General features: G+C 37.4%; 1 protein-coding gene across 4 annotated transcripts in view; it reads left to right on the top strand.

Moving 5' to 3' along the window:
- Positions 1 to 21,795, top strand: part of LOC139756798 (PMS1 protein homolog 1-like) — a 48,833-nt gene that overhangs the window by 9,092 nt on the left and 17,946 nt on the right. For all 4 annotated transcript variants that reach the window (XM_071676600.1, XM_071676599.1, XM_071676601.1 and 1 more), the window contains exons 5-12: positions 1,967 to 2,131; positions 4,653 to 4,815; positions 6,105 to 6,213; positions 11,626 to 11,751; positions 13,353 to 13,493; positions 15,341 to 16,552; positions 17,154 to 17,400; positions 20,913 to 21,054. In XM_071676600.1, coding sequence (XP_071532701.1) covers positions 1,967 to 2,131; positions 4,653 to 4,815; positions 6,105 to 6,213; positions 11,626 to 11,751; positions 13,353 to 13,493; positions 15,341 to 16,552; positions 17,154 to 17,400; positions 20,913 to 21,054 — 2,305 coding nt within the window. The remainder of the gene's footprint in view (positions 1 to 1,966; positions 2,132 to 4,652; positions 4,816 to 6,104; positions 6,214 to 11,625; positions 11,752 to 13,352; positions 13,494 to 15,340; positions 16,553 to 17,153; positions 17,401 to 20,912; positions 21,055 to 21,795) is intronic.

Raw genomic sequence — 21,795 nt, 5'->3', positions numbered from 1 at the left:
ATATTTATTGTTTACATATGATTACTCATGGGATGGGGATAAAGAACACTTTCCAAATATCCACTGTTTGTTGTAGAAGGCAGTGAAAATGGGTGGAAGCAGGAAGCTGAAAATCCTCCCCTTTTTGTATTTCAGTTTCTAAAGAGGTGTAGGTCTGCAGTCTCTCAGGGGTGGGGGGGCCTCATAGGTGAGTCAGTTGCTTTTTGCTGTTGAAGAATTGCTGGTGGAAGATTAGACTGATAAACTTCTAAGGCTGGTATCTGAGTTTGGGAGAATGTGTAAAAGAGAAAGTTGAGAGTAAATGTGAATGAAAGCAAGGGCTACTATATTTAGTAGTGATGAGAAAAGGTAAGTTGGAGTTTAAGGACATATCCTAAAGCAAGTGCAGCTTTTGTTACTTGGGAGTGGATTTGGCAGAGTGGAATCATTGGAGTTGAAGTGAGCCATAGGATGAACGAGTGATAAAGGTTTTGGGAATATTGAGGAGTGTGTGGAAAGAGAGGTCACTGTCTGTGAGGGCAAATATTAGATGATAAAGTAATCCTTACAATGCTGTACAGATGTGAGGCATGGGCCCCAAGATGAAAAATTATGGAGCAGAGTGAATATATTGGAAATGATATGTTTAAGGACAATATGTGATGTATGGAGAATTGATCAAATAGATTATTTGATAAGAGAGAGGTATGGTAGTAAGAAAAGTATGGTTGATTGAGCTGAAGAGGATGTGATGAAATGGTTTGGAAAGGATGACTAAGAGGGTATAAATGTCAAAAGTGGAGGGAACAAAGAGAAAGAGAGACAAAGTTGGAAGTGGAAGAATGGAGAGAAGAAAATTCTGATTACTTGGTGCCTGAATATGCAGGAGAGTGAAAGGCATACATGGAATAGAGAGAATTGGAGGAATGTGGTATACAGGGAGTGAAATGTTGTCAAATGATTGAACCAGGGGTGCATATGTAGCAGCTAATGGAAACCATGGAAAGCTCTATGGACCCTTTCTTTGTTTGTTCCTGGTGCTATCTTGCTAACATGGAAAATGGTGAATAAGTATGAAAGAAAAGAGGGAAGTGCTAAAAGAAGGTATTTTTCCAAGTAGATCATTACTGATAGGCTGTTAGGTGTTTAGAACTGTTTGAATATCAAAACAACTCTATAAGGAAGTATATGATATGATAGTGGACTAGTACTGAGATTGACTTGGATGGCAACATACATATCATGTTACCTTAAGTTCAACTGTAAATATAATGATAGGAATTTAACAGTTATCTACTTTGTCATATATACTTAAATATTTTAAAGTGTGCCTTAGGAACCAAATTACAAACTTTAATCACAAGTTGTTTAAGGTTAGTTGGAGTTTTAAGGATAATGTAATGTTACCTGGGTATGTTTAGGTTGGAGTGCAAAGACATTACATTCACAATAACATTTGTAAGTGTTTGTCAGAGAAAAATGAATTTAGATATGTCTGAAACGAAGACACATATGTTGAGAATGTAATAGAATGAATTGGTCTTGGATTGATATTCATAAAGATTTCAGTCACTTATATAAATGGTAGATTTACATTGTGATGTGCCAGATAGTGTTCTGGTAATTACTGAGACAAATATACAGGATTGAAAAAGAGAAGAGTGCAGCTGTCTGACTGAAGTGTGTTCAGATTTTTGAGATGTGGAAGAAACAATAGAGTTTAAGAATTACAAATGTAGGGAGATATTAAGTGGATACTTATGACATAGATGATAAGTTAGGAAAATCTAGGCATTTGGAAAGCATGGAAAGGATGTAGATAAATGGATCAAAGTGTAGGGAAGACTGTACATGATTTATCCTGCTTTTGAAACAAGGAATGGTTTAGTAGATTAAATAATATACCTTTCATTACATCACCCCTACTGCTTGTTGCTTCTAGATTTCTTTGTTGAGTGTATTATAGCATGATCTCCACTATTTCCAGCATCTTTAACTTCATATGGTTTTCGTGGAGAGGCTTTGTCATCATTATGTGCCGTAGCAGAGGTTACTGTAACAACAAAAACCAAAGAAAGCTCCATTGGCTATATGTACTTCTTTGATCACAAAGGAAATATAACTTCCAGAAAACCTACAGCCACATCCAGGGGTATGTAATGATGTTTTTCTTGAAATTTCTTTCGATTTTTGTAATATGTAAACTGCAGTCATGTGAAAAGAAGTATACTCTTTATTTTTCAGTTTCTTGTGTACCAGATGCTTCTTAGGTTACAGATATCAAAATGTTGCATTCCATAGGTTCCCTATAATTTAAGTTAAACCGAAAGCAAAATACATTTCACTTATTTGTTCTTCTCATCAGATAGAGCCTGAAAAGTATGCAAGAAAAATGCAGTGAAATGCCTCTAAGTGGGTAGGGTTAAGAAGGTATGAATTACAAACACATTGAAATTTGTAGATTTACTTACTCCGAAACAAACAGGTGTAAGGGGTGATCTGTAGATATAGATGCTCTCTCTCACAATCTAGATTCAGAAGATAATTTTCACCAAATATCTATTTTTCACATGAAATCTGCAAACTAGTAATGTGGGAAAAGTTTCAAAAAATAGGAGTATGCAGTGTTAGTACTGGGAGTGGCTACTTAAGTTGTTTGTTGCTCTGGACGTGAGTTTTTACAATTTACACATTGCGCACTTCTGAGGTGTATGACTCATGCATTTTGTTTTTCATGATATTGCCCCTCATTCACCATAACAGTGTCTTCAAAAACACCTGCAAGCAGCCTACAGTGTTCTTTTGATGCAAAGTGTTAACACAATTTGTTCTGAATTCGTTTTTTACTGCAGTATTCTGGTGTGCTTTTAGTCCTAGTATGCTAAAAAATGAGTTCCCTGTCCACTGATTTAATAAGCAGTTAGGTAACAACTTTGAGCCCCACGCTTAGGTCTAGAAAAGAGCATGTGTAGCATTTTCATTTGCAGTTTGACCTGTTATGTTTCCATCCATAGCCTTAATGTCATCATCTCTCTTACCAAAGGATCTTGGCATCTCTCTAGCTAAAGTTTCTTTTCTGGCCAAGACCATGTTTGTACTACAGTATTGCCATTTGTGAGAGTTACATTATGCTAATGATCTCTATATGTTTACCATGGTAGTTATGCTTCTTTAAAACGCTTTTTCACCCTAGAGAGATGCTCAATGTGTTGCAGATTGACTCACTCACTTCATGCTACTTGCATGCTGTTTGAACAACAGCTACTTCCACAATGTTTTTGTTAAAGAAAAAGACAGAACTTGTGGGAGCCTGTCATTTTATACAGGTTAAAAAGGTTAGCATACCCCAATTTTTTATGGACCGACTGACAACTGATGCAGTACCTTAGGTGCTTCATCTGCTGAGGATGCTCCTGGATCTTCTTTCTCCCTGTAGCTGACTAGATAGCCTGAATTTGCTCCAGACTGTGTACAAACTTACCCCACCCCTCCTCCTGTTGATGCTCCTCTCACTAATGGGAAAGGAAGCCCTTTCATATCTACCATTGTTAAGAACCATTTGTTGGATCTCATAAACTTTAAGAACAATGAATCATATAGACTTCCTGCTGCATTGCTGCAGGTCTGTGCTTATGTTCTCCATTCCCCTTTCCTTCCAACAAAGGATATTTTTAGGGCTGTTCCATGTGGGTCAAAGCTCCTGCCATTTCCAAATAATCCATAGGTCCCTTCATTCTTTTAGTTGGACGTTTTTGACTCTGACTTGAAGGAGATTTCTTATAATGTGACAGCTTCAGCAAAGTCTGTTTATGGGACTATTTTGTTGTGGAAAAGAGTTAAATTTCTTTTCTCCATGGATTGTGATGGTCATTCCAGGCTCTTTTTTGATATAATCACTTGGTTGTGATTATTCTTTCTCTTTGTTCTTTAATTTCTCACTACCATAGCCTTCTCCTTAGAAGTAAGATAAAGTTTGATGCTAAACAAGCCTTCTCAGAGATAAGACAGTTTGTAGCTGGTTTATATTTCCTCTTCTTCCTGGACACAGAGGTGTTATAAAAGATTTTACAATTTGGTTTTTAACAGTCATTAGTTTTTATTTGTGAAAACATTGACTGTAAGCATACTCACTTTTTTTATAACTTATATATAGAGAATACGTTTTTTCCTTTTTTTTTTCCTTTGTAGTGTAAGACAGTATGAAAGAGTGGTGCAGCTCTGTCATTCATGTTTATGCATTTTTCAAATATTATTACTTCAGAAAATGGCATGAAGCATAGGCATTTTAAAGAATTAATTGTATATACAATTTATTATTTATCATATGTATACCACCTGAGATGCCCACCCAACTGCCTGCAAGGCAGAAGCAACACACACTAAGCAAACCACACTGATTTCATATTATAGCAGACAAATTAAGTTGTCAGTTAATGAAATTAGTAGTGAATTTTGAATCATTTGATGACCATAAGAGTTTATGGGTCAAGGTTTTTATTCTAACCATTCACCAGAATTTATACTGTATCTCCAGTTCTTCTCCTTTTCATATTTCTGTTCTTAAATAAAGATATTGACCAAACTTAGATATTTTTTATATTAGTTGCTGATGTTTACCATAGCTGAATTTAGCAGTTAAGGATAAGTTTGCAAATGATTTCTCATTTTCACAGGAACAACAGTTGTGGTTAGCAATCTCTTCAAGAAAATCCCAGTGCGACGCCAGTTTTACAGCAACTCTAAACGTTGTCGAGAGGAGTTGAAGAAAGTGGAGGATCTTGTATTGGCAATATGTCTGGCTGTTCCAAATGTACATCTAACACTCATGCATGATAAGTAAGTTATGCTCTTAACCACTCCAAGCTAACACATCAGTTCATTATAGATTTAAGAGTATGTTCTCAGTTCTGGTATTCACACCACACTTTTCTATCATTTTGCTCTGTCATGACCTCTTTACTGCATATCTGTCATTAGGTTTAGCAGGTTTGAGGAACAGGTTAGTTGGTGTGTGAGTTTGAATGCAGAAAAGTTAGAGGAAGTGATTGTTATGGATACCTGGAAGTGGACATGGCAACGTGATTGTTATAGATACCTGGAAGTGGACATGGCAACGGATGGAATCATGGAAGCAGAAGTGTCATAGGGTGGGTGAGGAGATGAAGGGTCTGGAGGCTCTGGAGAATGTGTGGAAAGAGAACTTCATCTGGGAGGGCAAAAATGGGTATCTTTGAAGGAATACTAGTCACATCAATATCATATAGATGTTCGGCATGGGTTATGCTGAGGAAGGAGGATGTGTTGCAAATGAAATGATTGAGGACAAAAAGGTGGTATCAGGTGGTTTGATAAAGTAAGTGATGAAAGGGTAAGAGAGATATGTGGTGATAAAAAGAGCATGGTTGAGAGAGATGAAGAGAGTGTGGTTAAGTGGTATGGACGTGGAGAGAATGAGAGGAAAGGTTGACAGTGACGATGTATGTGTCAGAAGTGGGGGAAACAAGGACATGGAAGGATTGAGTGAAAAAGATTTTAATTGATTGAGGCCTGAACATGCAGGAGGGTGAAAGGCATGCACAGGATAGTGTGAATTTGAATAATGTAGTATACTGGGGTCAATATATGGTATGTATATGTGCGTGTGTGGATGTGTGTGTGTGGGTGGGTTGGGCCATTCTTTCATCTGTTTCCTTGCGCTACCTCGCTAAAGCGTGAGACAGCGACAGAGTATAATAGATAAAATGAATAACTGGGGTCAATGAGCTCTCAATGGACTGAACCAGGGCATGAAAATCATCCAGTCTGTGGGGCCTGGTTGTGTATAGGGAGATGTGGCTTACATCCATTACACATGACAGCTTGAGAATGGATGTGAGTGGATGTGGCCTTTCTTCGTCTGTTTTTGGTGCTACCTCACTAATGTGGGAAATGGTGATCAAGCATGAAAAAAGATTACTACCATCAGTATTATTCACTGGATTGTAAGCATAAAGATAGTTGTACGCATCTTCAATATACATTTTCTTGTCATACTTTAGATGCTAACTCCTCAGAAGAATTCTAAATTTTTTATCACCAATCATATTGGATGTGTTTTCATATGCTTTTGTTCTCATCTCAAACAGGATCAGCATCATCCAAAAGAATCCTAGTATGGACCTTCGTGCTGCCCTTATGGACACTTTTCCATCTGTGTTTAAAGATCTGATCTCTAAAACCAAAAAGATTGAAAATGTAAGTGCAAGATCACTAAGAAGAAGTTATATTTACAGTAAATTTTATGTGTATGATTTACCATTGTTGATAGAACAACAGGGAAATTGTATGTAATAAAGTGTGTGCCCTATATGAACATTTGATTTCTGTGGAGTTTAAAACTTTTACCAGTTTTCCTTCACTTAAGCTTTACTTTTGATTATAGAAACTGATGTATCCATGTTCACTCATTTCTTGCTGGCACTGGCAATTTATATTTGGGTCTTCCTCTACACCATGTAACTTTCGTCTCATACAGGTTTAGTTTCATATGTTCTCTCTCAGTTGACAGATTCTGTTGGATGAAATGTACTGTCCCACAGTATATTTTAACACAGACATGTCCTTTGGTTCTTAAGGTGATTCTGCAAATATAAGGGTTACATTACATTCTTGTGATTTATCTCTTTCTTTATAAGTAAAGTTCTGTCATTTTTTTAAGAAGAACTTTGAAATAATTTACATAGTATAAGCTAAAAATTGTAGTTTATAGATACATTAAGTCTGTCTATATGTTGAGTTAGAGTTATATTGATTCAGGAATTTTATTCATGAGGCAGCTGAAGAGACTCCAAGATCTATCATTTTTATATCAAGGTTTAGCAGTGTTGAGGTGTAATTAGCATTAGATAAGATTTTAGTTACTCTCTTTACAACAGTTTGTACAGACAGTCTTTAAATTTTGATCTTGTGTGTTAAATGATTTTGCTATGCTTGTAGATCAACGTACATGAAGTTTTCCTAGATGACTTAGGGTTAGTTAGAAATATGAGGGATTCATAATGACTGGCATATTGTGTTAACTGGAGAAGATTACAGACAGGCAAAGGGACGTTTATGTCTCATATGTTTGTGTATTATTTTTGACTTCATTTGCATTTCCATGGAAATGCGTACACCCTTTTATTTCATTCACCCTCATCATGAGCATGTGACCAGTGTGCTAAGTAAACTAAAAAGTATTTATTTTATTTATTTTGCTTTGTCGCTGTCTCCCGCATTAGCGAGGTAGCACAAAGAAACAGACGAAAGAATGGCCCATCCCACCCACATACACATGTATATACCTACACATCCACACATGCAAATATACATACCTATACACCTCAATGTATACATATATATACACCCACACAAACATATACATATATACACATGTACATAATACATACTGTCTGCCCTTATTCATTCCCATCGCCACCCCGTCACACATGAAATACCAACCCCCTCCCCCAGATGTGCACAAGGTAGTGATAGGAAAAGACAACAAAGGCCACATTCATTCACACTCAGTCTCTAGCTGTCATGTAATAATGCACCTGAAACCACAGCTCCCTTTCCACACCCAGGCCCCACAGAACTTTCCATGGTTTACCCCAGACACTTCACATTCCCTGGTTCAATCCATTGACATTATGTCGACCCTGGTATACCACATCGTTCCAGTTCACTCTATTCCTTGCACCCCTTTCACCCTCCTGCATGTTCAGGCCCCGATCACTCAAAATCTTTTTCACTCCATCTTTCCACCTCCAATTTGGTCTCCTACTTCTCCTCGTTCCCTCCACCTCTGACACATACATCCTCTGTGTCAATCTTTCCTCACTCATTCTCTCCATGTGACCAAACCATTTCAAAACACCTTCTTCTGCTCTCTCAACCACACTTTTTATTACCACACATCTCTCTTACCCTATTATGACTTACTCGATCAAACCACCTCACACCACATATTGTCCTCAAACATCTCATTTCCAGCACATCCACCCTCCTGCGCACAACTCTATCCATAGTCCACGCCTCGCAACCACATAACATTGTTGGAACCACTATTCCTTCAAACATACCCATTTTTGCTTTTGGAGATAATGTTCTTGACTTCCACACATTCTTCAACGCTCCCAGAACCTTCACCCCCTCCCCCACCCTATGATTCACTTCCGCTTCCATGGTTCCATCCACTGCCAAATCCACTCCCAGATATCTAAAATACTTCACTTCCTCCAGTTTTTCTCCATTCAAACTTACCCCCAATTGACTTGTCCCTCAACCCTGCTCTACCTAATAACCTTACTCTTATTCACATTTACTCTCAGCTTTCTTCTTTCACACACTTTACCAAACTCAGTCACCAGCTACTGCAGTTTCTCACATGAATCAGCCACCAGCGCTGTATCATCAGCGAACAACAACTGACTCACTTCCCAAGCTCTCTCATCCACAACAGACTGCATACTTGCCCCTCTTTCGAAAACTCTTGCATTCACCTCCCTAACAACCCCATCCATTAACAAATTAAACAACCATGGAGACATCACACACCCCTGCCGCAAACCTACATTCACTGAGAACCAATCACTTTCATCTCTTCCTCCATGTACACATGCCTTACATCCTCGATAAAAACTTTTCACTGCTTCTAACAACTTGCCTCCCACACCATATATTCTTAATACCTTCCACAGAGCATCTCTATCAACTCTATCATATGCATTCTCCAGATCCATAAATGCTACATACAAATCCATTTGCTTTTCTAAGTATTTCTCGCATATATTCTTGAAAGCAAACACCTGATCCACACATCCTTTACCACTTGAATTCACACTGCTCTTCCCCAATCTGATGTTCTGTACATGCCTTCACCCTCTCAATCAATACCCTCCCATATAATTTCCCAGGAATACTCAACAAACTTATACCTCTGTAATTTGAGCACGCACTGTTTCCCCCTTTGCCTTTGTACAATGGCACTATGCAAGCATTCCTCCAATCCTCAGGCACCTCACCATGAGTCATATATACATTAGATAACCATACCAACCAGTCAACAATACAGTCACCCCCTTTTTTAATAAATTCCGCAGCAATACCATCCAAACCTGCTGCCTTGCTGGCTTTCATCTTCCGCAAACCTTTTACTACCTCTTCTCTGTTTACCAAATCATTTTCCCCAACCCTCTGACTTTGCACACCACCTCAACCAAAACACCCTTTATCTGCCACCCTATCATCAAACACATTCAACAAACCTTCGAAATACTCACTCCATCTCCTCACATCTCCACTACTTGTTATCACCTCCCCATTAGCTCCCTTCACTGAAGTTCCCATTTGTTCCCTTGTCTTACACACTTTATTTACCTCCTTCCAAAACATCTTTTTATTCTCCCAAATATTTAATGATACTCTCTCACCCCAATTCTCATTTGTCCTCTTTTTCACCTCTTGCACCTTTCTCTTGACCTCCTGCCTCTTTCTTTTATACATCTCCCAGTCATTTGCATTATTTCCCTGCAAAAATTGTCCAAATGCCTTTCTCTTCTCTTTCACTAATAATCTTACTTCTTCATCCCGCCACTCACTACCCTTTATAATCTGCCCACCTCCCATGCTTCTCATGTCACAAGCATCTTTTGTGCAAACCATCACTGTTTCCCTAAATACATCCCATTCCTCCCCCACTTCCCTTACGTCCTTTGTTCTCACCTTTTTCCATTCTGTACTCAGTCTCTTCTGGTACTTCCTCACACAAGGCTCCTTCCCAAGCTCACTTACTCTCACTACTCTTATCACCCCAACATTCTCTCTTCTTTTCTGAAAACCTCTACAAATCTTCACCTCTCAGCACATTAACATCCAGAAGTCTCTCTTACACATGCCTATCAATTAACACATAATCCAATAACACTCTCTGGCCATCTCTCCTACTTACATACATATACTTATGTATATCTCTCTTCTTAAACCAGGTATTCCCAATCACCAGTCCATTTTCAGCACATTTCCATTTACAACACTGAACACCCCATGTCCACCAATTATTCCCTCAACTGCCACATTACTTACTTTTGCATTCAAATCACCCATCACTATAACCTGGTCTTGTGCATCAAAACTACTAATACACTCACTCAGCTGCTCCCAAAACACTTGCCTCTCATGATCTTTCTTCTCATGCCCACGTGCATATACATCAATAATCATCCATCTCTCTCCATCCACTTTCAGTTTTACCCATATCAGTCTAGAGTTTACTTTCTTACACTCTATCACACACTCCCAGCACTCCTGTTTCAGGAGAAGTGCTACTCCTTCCCTTGCTCTTGTCCTCTAAAAAGTCAATACAGATATATGGAGTTGATAATTTTTCACTTTGCCTGCATAAGTAAGTTTATTGTGTGCATATAACTTTTTCATCTGGCATACTTATTTGAGATACCTGAAATCTTGAACATATCACTCTTTGCATCAGTTTATTTGTTTCTTTTTTTTTTTGTGGTCTGCCTCTTCATATAGCATCCACTGTGCTGTTTTATAGAGTTAAATTTTCATTTGTCATTCATCCTTCATTTCCAACTTAAAGTATTTCATCCATTTGTTTTTCCATCTGTTTCCTGTAACCAGATTTTCCACATCGTTCCTTTGTCTAAATTAATTCCAACATAATTACTGCATGCCACAGTGCGGTCATTGGTCACTCTAGAGTGAACCGTTTTGATGAATGTCTTTCCTTACACCTCAGAGGCTTAAACTCTCTACTCTCTCATGTCTTTCCCAATGATTATGACCTGGCACATTTTAAAAAAGAGGTTTTTCACTTTCTCCAAAATTTGTTTATACTTTCCCTCTGATCTTTTTTCTCCTTTCATAATCCTCTCTATATTTCAGAAAAGACTTATCCTTGGTGTGGACTTTTGTCTATGACAAGCCTCCAACTAGATGAAAAGAGATTATTGTTCGTCTCTACTGCTGTCATTTTTACTCGGACTCAGAAAAACTGTGGTTTCGTTTTGCTATTTAAGAGTCAGGACAAGCACTCCACATCGAGAGCTTACTCTTACTCAGAACGTTAATCATTCACCAGTGCTTTCAGTGCAATTCCGGTCTATCCATTGTATGACTTCACTCTCAGCTATGCCATATCTATTTCTTTCCTTTTTGGACCTTTCTTCCAAATACCAGAACTCATTAACAACTTCAAATTCTTTTCATTCAATCTTCTTTGATACTGTGATTGCCCTTGTCTTTTGAAAACAAGAAAACTTTCTCCAGCAATTACTTTTACATCCCCTTCATCATCAGTGCTATCCAGCATTGTATCCAACAAGTCATGTGATGCAAGTAGTATGTATTTAGGAACTGTTCTTTTTTTCATTTTGTTCCACCATGGTTCAGCAGTACAGCACAGTTACTGCACCCCACTCTCATCTTACATGGTGTGAATGCACTTCTACTTTTGTTTCAGGCTAATCACTCATAATGCCATTTCTCCTGCACAAGCAGTGCTTCCATTGTTAAAGCTCTTAACAGTAGTTCAGTTGTCTTTTTTAGTTATATATGAATAGATTTTCTTCTCCTTGTAGAATGTTTGCTTTTCTGTCTCATCAGATACAGTTAGAGATGTACCTACCAAAGCCTAAGAGTTGCAGTAAGCAAAATATTAGACGATCAACAACAGATCGTCTATTCATTTTGGTCAACCAGCGACCAGTTTCCAACAAGGCTATTGAAAAGGTAAGTAGTCACAATGTAAAACTGATCCCATCATAGATTTTTAGATTTTTTTATTACATGTGCATTGCATGCTGCATTAATATGACTGTATTCATTGAGCTCCACTGTTGTATATAGTGCATAAATCATATTTGGTTTTTCTCAACTTTTACAGTCTCAACAAATTTTGTTCTTTCATTGATTGAAATTTATTCACATGCTAGTGGTATGGACAGCTTTCTGAATGACAGCAAGATTGCATCAGTGTCACATGAATGCCACTGGCAGTGAGATTGTCTCAGAAATATATGAAATTATTGATATTTTCAATTTAATGAAAACAGGTTTTCCACTTAGCTTTTAGTGTAGATTTGGACTCTTGAAAATGTGTAAACATGTGTATGTAATTATTCATAATTCTGGTACCAATCTATGAAGTACTGGGAGAGTTGTGTGCTTGTAGAGGCCCAATCTCTTGAACTTTACCATCAAGTAGCTTCCTAAAATTGTATACAGCTGGATAGAAGTAAGCAGGAATGATCATAAGAGTCATTCTTTACTTGGATGGTCTCCATACAGAAATTGTGGGAAGAAGCAGCCAGATGTGTGCCTTGGGTCCAAGTTCTGGGTGGATGGGAAGGGTGGGGGGAAACACACACACACACACACACTCAACACACACACACACACACACACACACACACACACACACACACACACACACACACACACACAGCTCGCAAGAATACTAGCCAAATAATACCTGTAGAACGCAGAGAGAGGAACAACATTGTGATACACAGAAAGGAATGGTTAAAGAGGTAATGTAGTCCAGTGCACTGAGCCATGATCATGGCTCTAAACCCTCACACCCTCATTTGCATTGTCATTTAATGTATGTATCCAAATCTTATATTTAGAAGTCACTACCAGCCTAACAGCACAGCTGGAAAAACAAGATTTATCAGTCATAAATTGTCAAAGAAAGAGTAAGTGCATCATCTTGGAAGGAAGTGAGATTTACGGAGCAACTGTTGTCAGTTTTACAGTAAAAGAAGCAATTTCTTAAGTATTACTGTTTATATTTCTAACAGAGTAAGATTAGCTTTTCATTTATTCTTGTAAATCATGTCTCCGTGCAGATAATGAGTTTATACATAAATAATGCATATGAGATATAGATAATACACACAGTGCATAGAATGAGACAAAGGTGTATGTAAAATGAAATTACATCAAGAGAAAACCCACAATCATCATAGGTATGAAGGATCTGTGTTGCCAGCCATGAACTGTTACTACATCCTCCCACACAAATATGGAGGAAAGTATGTTACTTTTTGGAGTATTTTCGTCAATTATCTGCTGCTTTGTGTAAGGAAAAAAGGAAAAAACATTGTATTTCTTTTTCAACAGGAGGGAATACATAAAACAAACTTCATGCAGTGAGAGGGTTAAAGGGCACACTTCATGTGTACCTCCCCTAATCCATCATATGATGAAAAAGATTATTATTGTTATTGTGTATTTCATTAATAGCCTTCCCCATGGTGCTGTCAGGATTCCTTTTCATTTGTAAAAGGTCAGTCATAGTTAATGAAGTGAATTATTTTCCTCCACAGATAGTGAAAGCTCATTATAGCCAAAGGTCTGAGGGTTGTCATGGCCATTATCCCACTGGTGTTGTGGCCTTGTCTGTTCCACCAGATGCTGTGGATATCAACTTGGAACCCAACAAGGATAAGGTCCTTTTAAAGGATGAGGTAGGAAGTTGGATATGTCCTGTATGTCTGTTTGCCTGTTATATGTATATATTCAGCATTCAGAATATGGTAGTCCATGATGAATCTTGTATGCTTAGCACATGATTATATATGTATGTATATATTCAGCATTCAGAACATGATAGTCCATGATGAATCTTGTATGCTTAGCACATGATTATGTGTGTTTATGTAGCTGCTTCTCTCTTATTCCTTCATGCTCTCCTCTCATCTATTCTAGTACTTTCTCCGTCTTCATTGTTTCCTTTTTATAATGCATTTACTTGAATATGTCTCTTGATCATTATCACCTCATTCCTATTTGATATTGATATATCATCCTTGTTTGCATTTGATCTTCATATTTCCATTTCTTCTTTTAGCTTCCTTGCTGAAGCCAACTTTGTCTAATTTACTAATTCTGTTTCCCTCTTTCAAAACATTGTCATCTGCTCTTACTCTGTTAACTACTTTATTATTTCATCCCAAAGTCTCATCTTCAGTAGAAGTGTGGGCCACATTAATTCAAAACTCATTATTATAATTATCAGTTTTAGTTGTTATCCCTCCCTGGTATTATCATCCAAAGAGCATCCTTAAAACTTGCAGTGGGTTGGCTTGCATAAGGTAAACCTACTTTTATGGTCAGGCACTAGGTGAACCATAGTATGTTACTGGGACCCATGCCTTTAGTATTAATGCAATGGGAGCAGGGCTTTCATTTTACTTTACTCATTGGCAGACACTGTACAAAAGAAATGACTTCCATGAGTTTTAAAGTTATTTTTATGCTTTCTACAATTTGTTTTTTTGCAATTGTTGTATTCTTGCCTATGTGTCCATGTGTTCATCTGTAGAGTGAGATGTTTAACAAAAATGTTTGTTGTTGATTGAGCAACTTCTCTCAGTAAATGATCTGTCTTCTACTTCTAACCCTATTTACTCGTGATAATGATTCCTCTTTGATACTTCAATTCACTTTTCTTCCCCTCTTCCTTCTAATTCTTCCTCTCTCTCTCATACGGAATATATATTCTCCCTTAATTTTTCAGCATCCTAGAATAGGGAATCAGTAACCTAGTTAAATTTGATAGTGCTAAAATGCAATTTCTTCCTATACATCTAAGTGTCATTCATTTCCTTCTTTTCAGTTTCAGAACAGCACAGTTCACCCTTGTAATTATATAAATTTGTTGGGTATAACCCTCTCCTCTACTTTATCCTAGAAACCCTTTATAATCAACATTACAAATTCTTCTTCCTTAAAGCTTATGGTGTTTTATAGGTGCCACGATTATTTTTCTCGTGAGTAGATTTTTCACAACTGCAGGGCTTTTATACATCCTAGTTTGGAGTATTGCTAAACATCTGGGGTGAATCTTTCTCTGCCTCTTTATCAACCAGAGTGGAATCAAAGGCCTCCTGGCATCCTTTCTCTCAAACCATCCCTTTCTGTATGTTGCATTGGTGCTGCTCTCTTTCTTGTCTACAGGTGTTATTTTGGCTGGTTGGTGCTTCTTTTAGTTTCTGTGTGAAGACCAGCCATTAGAGAATTGACTATTATTATACCACCTTCTCTTGAACATCTAAGCCATGGAATTCTCTTCCTCCATTTGTCTTTCCTTCTTTGTATAACCTATCTATCCACTTCTTTTAAAATGCATTTTGTCTGCATAATTACTTTTATCCTGCATATTCATACTCATTTCCATACATGCAATTTTGTAGCACAATTTCTTCAAGTATGCTTTTTCGTACATGGAGACTTTGATAATTTTAAAAGAGCATACATAAATTGAATAGTTTTTTGCAATATGAAACTGATTTTGGCATTGATGATTTTTCAGGAAATAGTTTCTGAGATACTACATGAATTGCTGACAGAATTGTATGGTCCTGCTGAAAAATTAAAGAAATACAATGGAAAGAAGAGAACTGAGGGATGTCTTGAAGCAGACTCAGAAATCACTTGTACCTTTTCCTGTGTCTCACAACCTCAGGAAAAAACAAACTCTCCTGCTTTTGAAAAATGTAATCAGTCCAAAAACAACACATTTCAACACATGAATGATGAAAATAACCATGTGGCATCTGAAGAGGAAAAATTTGATGGGCCATGTATAAGGAGCACAGTTATGACTACAAAGCAAGTCCCTCTAGACAAAAGAAATGAAGTTCCTACACATTTCAGATTCACAAATGAAAGTCCTGGGGCATTAGATGGACTAAGGGAAAGAAATGTTGGCCCTCAGTCGTCTCGTTCAATTATTGTGAAAGAAGGCCTAGGATTTATGAGCTTTTCTCCAGATAAAGCAGTAGCAGTTGTTAACAAAGCCCAACGACCAATAGCCAGTGGCAAAAGCAATAAAGAGAATACTGATGTCAAAAAGAATTTAGTCACAAGTACCCAAAAGAGCGAGACTAGTGGAATCTTCCCATCAGTATCAGAAAGTTGCATTAGCCTTGAAAAAGACTCAGGAAATCGCTTGGAAAAAACAGACAGTGACTTCAGTGCATTATGTTCTGGGGATTCCATATTATTGGATTCTAATAAACAAGTTACATCAGGTGTTGCACCATTGTCTTTTGAATTAGATAGTTCATTTAATGATGCTTGTAAAGCAAATCAAATGTCCAAACCTGAAACGATAGAATGGCATGTGTCCAACCAAAATGATCAGCAAAATGTTTTAGGTAAATCCCAGTCAAAGCATAACACCAGTCATCTCCATGAATCTTTAATGGGATCAGATGGAATACCTGTCTTCAAAATTGCCCCACTTCCCTCTTCTGAGAATGTATGTATCAGTAACACGGACGACCAGACCTGTCAGAATTTGAGAACAGAAAAGGGAAACTCAGATCAGATAAATCACAGTATCATCAGTAAAGAAAGGCAGGATTCAGACTCTAGACAAACTTCCATTTTACGAAAGACGAATACAAAAGATTTACAAAAACTTCTCTCTCAAGAGGAAACTTCAGAATTATACAAAACATCAGTACCAGAGAAAGGCAGTTGGAGTAAAGGACATATAATTAATGGAGAAAATATTCAGGTTAGTCGCTGGAATATTTTACCATCCTAATGAAAAATCAAAAGTATTTTAGAGAAAGGAACTGTAGTAGGAGGTGGTAGGCAGCCACCAAGCAAGGAGATATATTACTAGTAATACCCACCTGGGTATCAGGAGGGTTAGTGAGCCGGCACTTAACTGGTTTTCAAGTTGCACTCCTCTGACCCAGGTATTTGTCTTTTCCATCTGCCTCACCCACACATGGATTACTAGCTGTCTTTCCACAAGCATTCAGTGTCTCTTTGTTACACATTTACATTTCTTAACACACATTTCCTCCAAATTGGCTAGGAGCATGAAAAAGACATCATTCAAGATTGATATTTTCTAGTGGTGTATTTTTTTTCTGAATATTTTAATAGAATCTTGAGCTTTGCAAAAATGGTAGGGATTTTGTATGTATCTTGATTATGGCAGGTAATGAAACTAATTTTTCTGCATATTAGTATTCTCTGCTGTGGTTTGTTTATTGATATAAAACTACCTGTCATGGAAAAACATTTCCAAATATTTTATTAGAGACACTGTTCTCATTTTGTTCATGATATTCACGTTTATAGACATTACTTGCTATCTTATACAGACTGTTCAACTTGTCAAGCCTAATGATAGGACAAAATTAGCAAGCTGCACAAATTCTCTCGGAAGTGGGTTAAAGAAGAGAACAAGACCATCATCATCCTCTGAAATCCAAACATCTCAGACTGCTCCACCCAAGAAAACTAAGCTCAACTCTTTAGGCCCAGCTTGCTATGACTTTGTCCATGGGAGACCTGTAAAGAAAGCATCAAGTCCTTTCATCCTTTTTTCAAGAGACATACGAACTCATGGTGCTGTACCATCTTTCAGATATCTGTTTTTCTCATTAGGAGCATTAGTAAACATGAGGTACCTTTAATGGGAATGGAATCAAACTGATTATGAATTAATAGAGGTTTGACATTGGAACTCTTTACCACATCCTGTAATGTTTTCATGCTCACATGTATAATGTAAATTTGAATTATCACTTGGTAAAGATGATTTAGGGATGCTAGATAAGAGTGCATCATTATAAACAAAAGAAAGTTACATTATTCGTACACTCCTGCATTTACTAATACATTTTACGTCTATTGCCACATTTGCAGTACATCCCATTTTGTATTTAAACTCCATTTTTCAGATCTCTTATAACACATACAAGATTTGTACTCTCACTTCTTGAAATTTTCATTTTTCCTCATCATTTTATGATATTTCGCTGCTTTGTTTTGTTTTTTTACTTCTGACTAGTATTATGATGTTGGTAATGTATAAACCTTCTAAGCTTGACTTGTGCTTAACCTGAATTCAATATTTTGCATTTTATGATTAATCCTTAAAATACTATTCCAGAACTATATTTGGGCACCTGCTATGGCCATATTCTTAAACTTGTGCTGCCAATTTTTCCAAATACATGTAAAGGAACCATGTTAACACTCCCAGCTGTAACTAGCATCAAATATGTCAACAAGCCTCAGTTACCCATAGGTAACCATAATGATAAGAAACCAAGCAGTCACACCACCTGGGCACCTTCCCTACTAAACAGTGTAAACAAGTGATATTATGTGTGGTTCAAAAGACGAAAACAACCAACTATCATATTTGTATGTGTGAGGAGACCATAGTGATTTTGATATTGTAACTTGTAAGAGATAGACTTATCTCTGAGCAAGGGCTATTGAGTTAGCAGAAGGGTCACATGATTGGGTCATTGGTACACAGATTAAATGGCAGTAGCACATGATGATTTAAAGGCCTTGGCAGCACACCATGGTTTAGATATCAATATGTTGCTTTGTTTAAACAGCTGGGTCTGTTTAAAGTGGCATAAAACACTATCTTATTTAGCATTTCAGATATTGCTAAGAATCCAGTCTGTGGGAGACAACTGCTTAGAAATTGCCCATCCTGAAAAGATTTTTTTAATAGACTCCCTCTTGAGAGGAACAGCCTTTTCTCAGAGCATCTCCCCAAAAGGATGCATTGTATTATCCCTTCTGTAAACTACAGTCATTTGTCAAGCTATGATTTTCATTATGTAGGTATAGACAGAGTAATTTCTTATTTGCACAGTAAGGAGAGCAAGTCCTGCATTCTTATAGCCCCATCTCTCGAACTTTATTAACCATCAGAAAGGTTTTTAAACATATGTATGTTGATAAAAATTCTTATTCTGTGGTCCTCTGAACTACCCAAGTGGTAAGATGGTGGCAGTGTTTCTGATTCAGAATTCCCACACTTTTGTTCCTCTTCATCCATCTCTGTTCTGTGACTTTTCTCTTTAACCTCAAAATTCTCTCTCAGAGCCACTGTTTCATTTCTTTCCTTTTTTCAGTTTTTCTTCTGTATTAGGAAGCTTTATTTTCTAATGTCATCTGCCTTCCTTGGGAGTTCATGCATATATCCACATGCATGCTTTAAACATCTTTAAATTTAACACTCTTACAGTCATGCTCCACAATGGAATTTTTCAATGTATCAGCTTCTACTAAAATTTTTGACACTTTTGTTCCTGTGCAGTGCATTACAAGTTCTTTACCTTATCCTCAAGACAGTGTATTCTAAACACAAACTTTTTTCCACCATATCAGAGGAACTTCCATCTTTCATGTTCCCCATCTCCCCACTAGCATCTTTATTCTCACACAGTCCTGAGGATAGAGGAGAGAGAATATTGCCCACATATTCCCTGCATGTCATAAAAGGTGACTAAAAGGGGTCAGAGTAGGGGCCTTAAATTCATTCCTCCTGTTTTACTTTCCAAAAGAAGGAACAGAGAAGAGGGCCAAGTGAAGATTTATGTCTCTAAGGCTCTGGCAGCTGTTGTTGATGCAGCCTCCCTAATGCAGGAAATGACAAATATGTTTATGTAAAAAAGAAAAAGAAACCTTAAGTCTCATTCAAAATCAAAGCTCAACATTCTGGTATTAATAGCTAACATATCCTGTTTGCCAACTATATAGGTTTTGGTGCCTGTGGTGTTACAAGGATATGTCAGGGGTAAGTCGAGAAAACCTTTGGCTAGCTGGCTGAACTTGTCTTTAATTTTTTCCAATTCTAACTTGCAGAACTCTACTTTTGTATTATGAATAGAGTCAACTGTCTTCATAGCACTATTTTTGACAGTTGCATTAAGCAGTATTTACTTGCTCAAACTTAATCCATACATTCTCCCATATTTTGAAGGAAAACTCAAGAGATGGGGCCCAAGGAATTCAGAACTCATTCCACATACTGTACAAACAGTTATCAGTGGTTACTTTAATCGTTTGTACAAGCACAATGAAATCATTGGTTGACATACAACTGTACCTGATGGTGGGTACTTATGATTATTCCTTTCAAGGAGGTGCTTTGATAGAAATCTCTCTCTGACACACAGCAGTTTCTTATCAAAATCCTTTCAGGATTTCTGATTTCTGAATTGTTGTTTCCTATAGATAGCAGATTTGTTTTTGATTTGAAGTGCAAAAAACTAGTGTTACAGGCCACTTTAACTATCCCAGCCATTCAAACACAGCACCATATTGAGATTTTAACCTTGGTTTGCTGCTAAAGCCTTTGAATATTTGCTTGCCATTGCTATTGAATCCAAGTTTGTACCAACATGACCCCAGCACATGATTCTCCCTCTGACTTGACTCCCATTCCTTGGATATTAAGTCTGCCCTTGAAGATTCATCCCAAATAACTCTTTAGGTTCTCCTGACACATGCAGATATGATGATTGTCCGTTTCTGTCTTCAGAACCACTCACACTATTGCATGTCCGTTTCTGTCTTCAGAACCACTCACACTCTTGCATTCTTATGCTATTTATTTAGTTGGGGACCTAGGTGGAACGAATGTGCGATGTCCTACCCCCCAAGCTATCCCTAGGTAGCTAAGCCTTCTTGATATTTCTGCATGCTTGTTAAAAGTTGGGACTGACATCTGGCAACCATTTTTAATGCCTCTCTTCAGTAAAGAACTCATTAGTTCCTTCATATGTGGATAGGAATGCTAGACAGCACAGATTATGAGATTAGGCTCTACCAAGTGCCCACAATGGGCAACAAGCACAAAACAAACTTAGGACATTTTCGTATTACCTACTCCAACAGCATTACTTAATTCACTTTGTACCTTCAGCCACATTTATGGTACTTCAAACTTCGAGTTTGAGTTCCCATTCTTATTTACTATTCAGTGCTTCAAAAATTATTATTTTGCATTTTTCTTCTCATTCAATTTTTCTTTATAGTTTCTGGTCTTTCCCTACTTGCATTTTTTCCTTTTAACTAGTATAGGTTTTTCTTCTTACCATCTACAGTTTTATCTGAAAATCCTGGAGCAGACTTTGCTTTCATCGCAAAGGAGATGGCTTCAAGATGGAAAGCTATAGACTCTGAAACCAAGGCTTATTATATTGACCAGGCAAAGATTGAGGCTGACAGGTATCAAGAAGAAGTCAGGTAAGAGTTTATTTTAGTCAAAATAGATTCTTAGGGGTAACCTATGGCTTCTCCGTAGTGCTCATTTAACATCTTTAGCTGATGGTATGCTAGCTAAGGCATTGTGGATCAAACATGCTCACCTTTGAGTCTGGGAATTCCTCCATCAGGAGGAACAGATTCTAGTTTGCCTTCAGATCACCTTTGAAAGAAATTTGTTTCCAGTTTTGAGTTTAAGAGTTATTTGAATGCTGTCATGTCCATGGGATGGACTGCAGAAGAAAGAAATGTATTTTTTGAATTTGAAAGAACTTTTCTTTCTAAGTCAGCTTTGATGACATTTGGGTTGATGCCTGTGCACTGCAAATTCTTAGTACCTCAATGTGTTAATCCCTAGAAGCAAATAGGACAGTGGTGTCATTATTTTTGTTGTCTTTGATTGTTATAAGGCTGGCCCAAAGCAAGCTCTCTGTATTTACCACAGATGGAGAAACCCAGTAAGCACTTACCAGTAAGACAGTGAGTTAGGTCCATGACCCAGTTTATGATGGAGAGTATCTCATGCTCATAGGATACTACTTTGTGAAGAAAAGGATTTCCAAACTTTGAAACCTACTTTATTTTAAACCAACAAAAAATCTGTCCATACGAATCTCTTAATCAATGGCATCTAAAGTAATGACCCTAATTCTTGGACATAATGTTCCTACAATATTTAGAATTGATATTGGTTTTGCTTTGATATGAATATGACCATTTCAG

Source organism: Panulirus ornatus, chromosome 23, assembly GCF_036320965.1.
Source record: "Panulirus ornatus isolate Po-2019 chromosome 23, ASM3632096v1, whole genome shotgun sequence".
Taxonomy (NCBI): Eukaryota; Metazoa; Arthropoda; class Malacostraca; order Decapoda; family Palinuridae; genus Panulirus; species Panulirus ornatus.
This window is presented reverse-complemented; position numbering and strand designations above follow the sequence as displayed.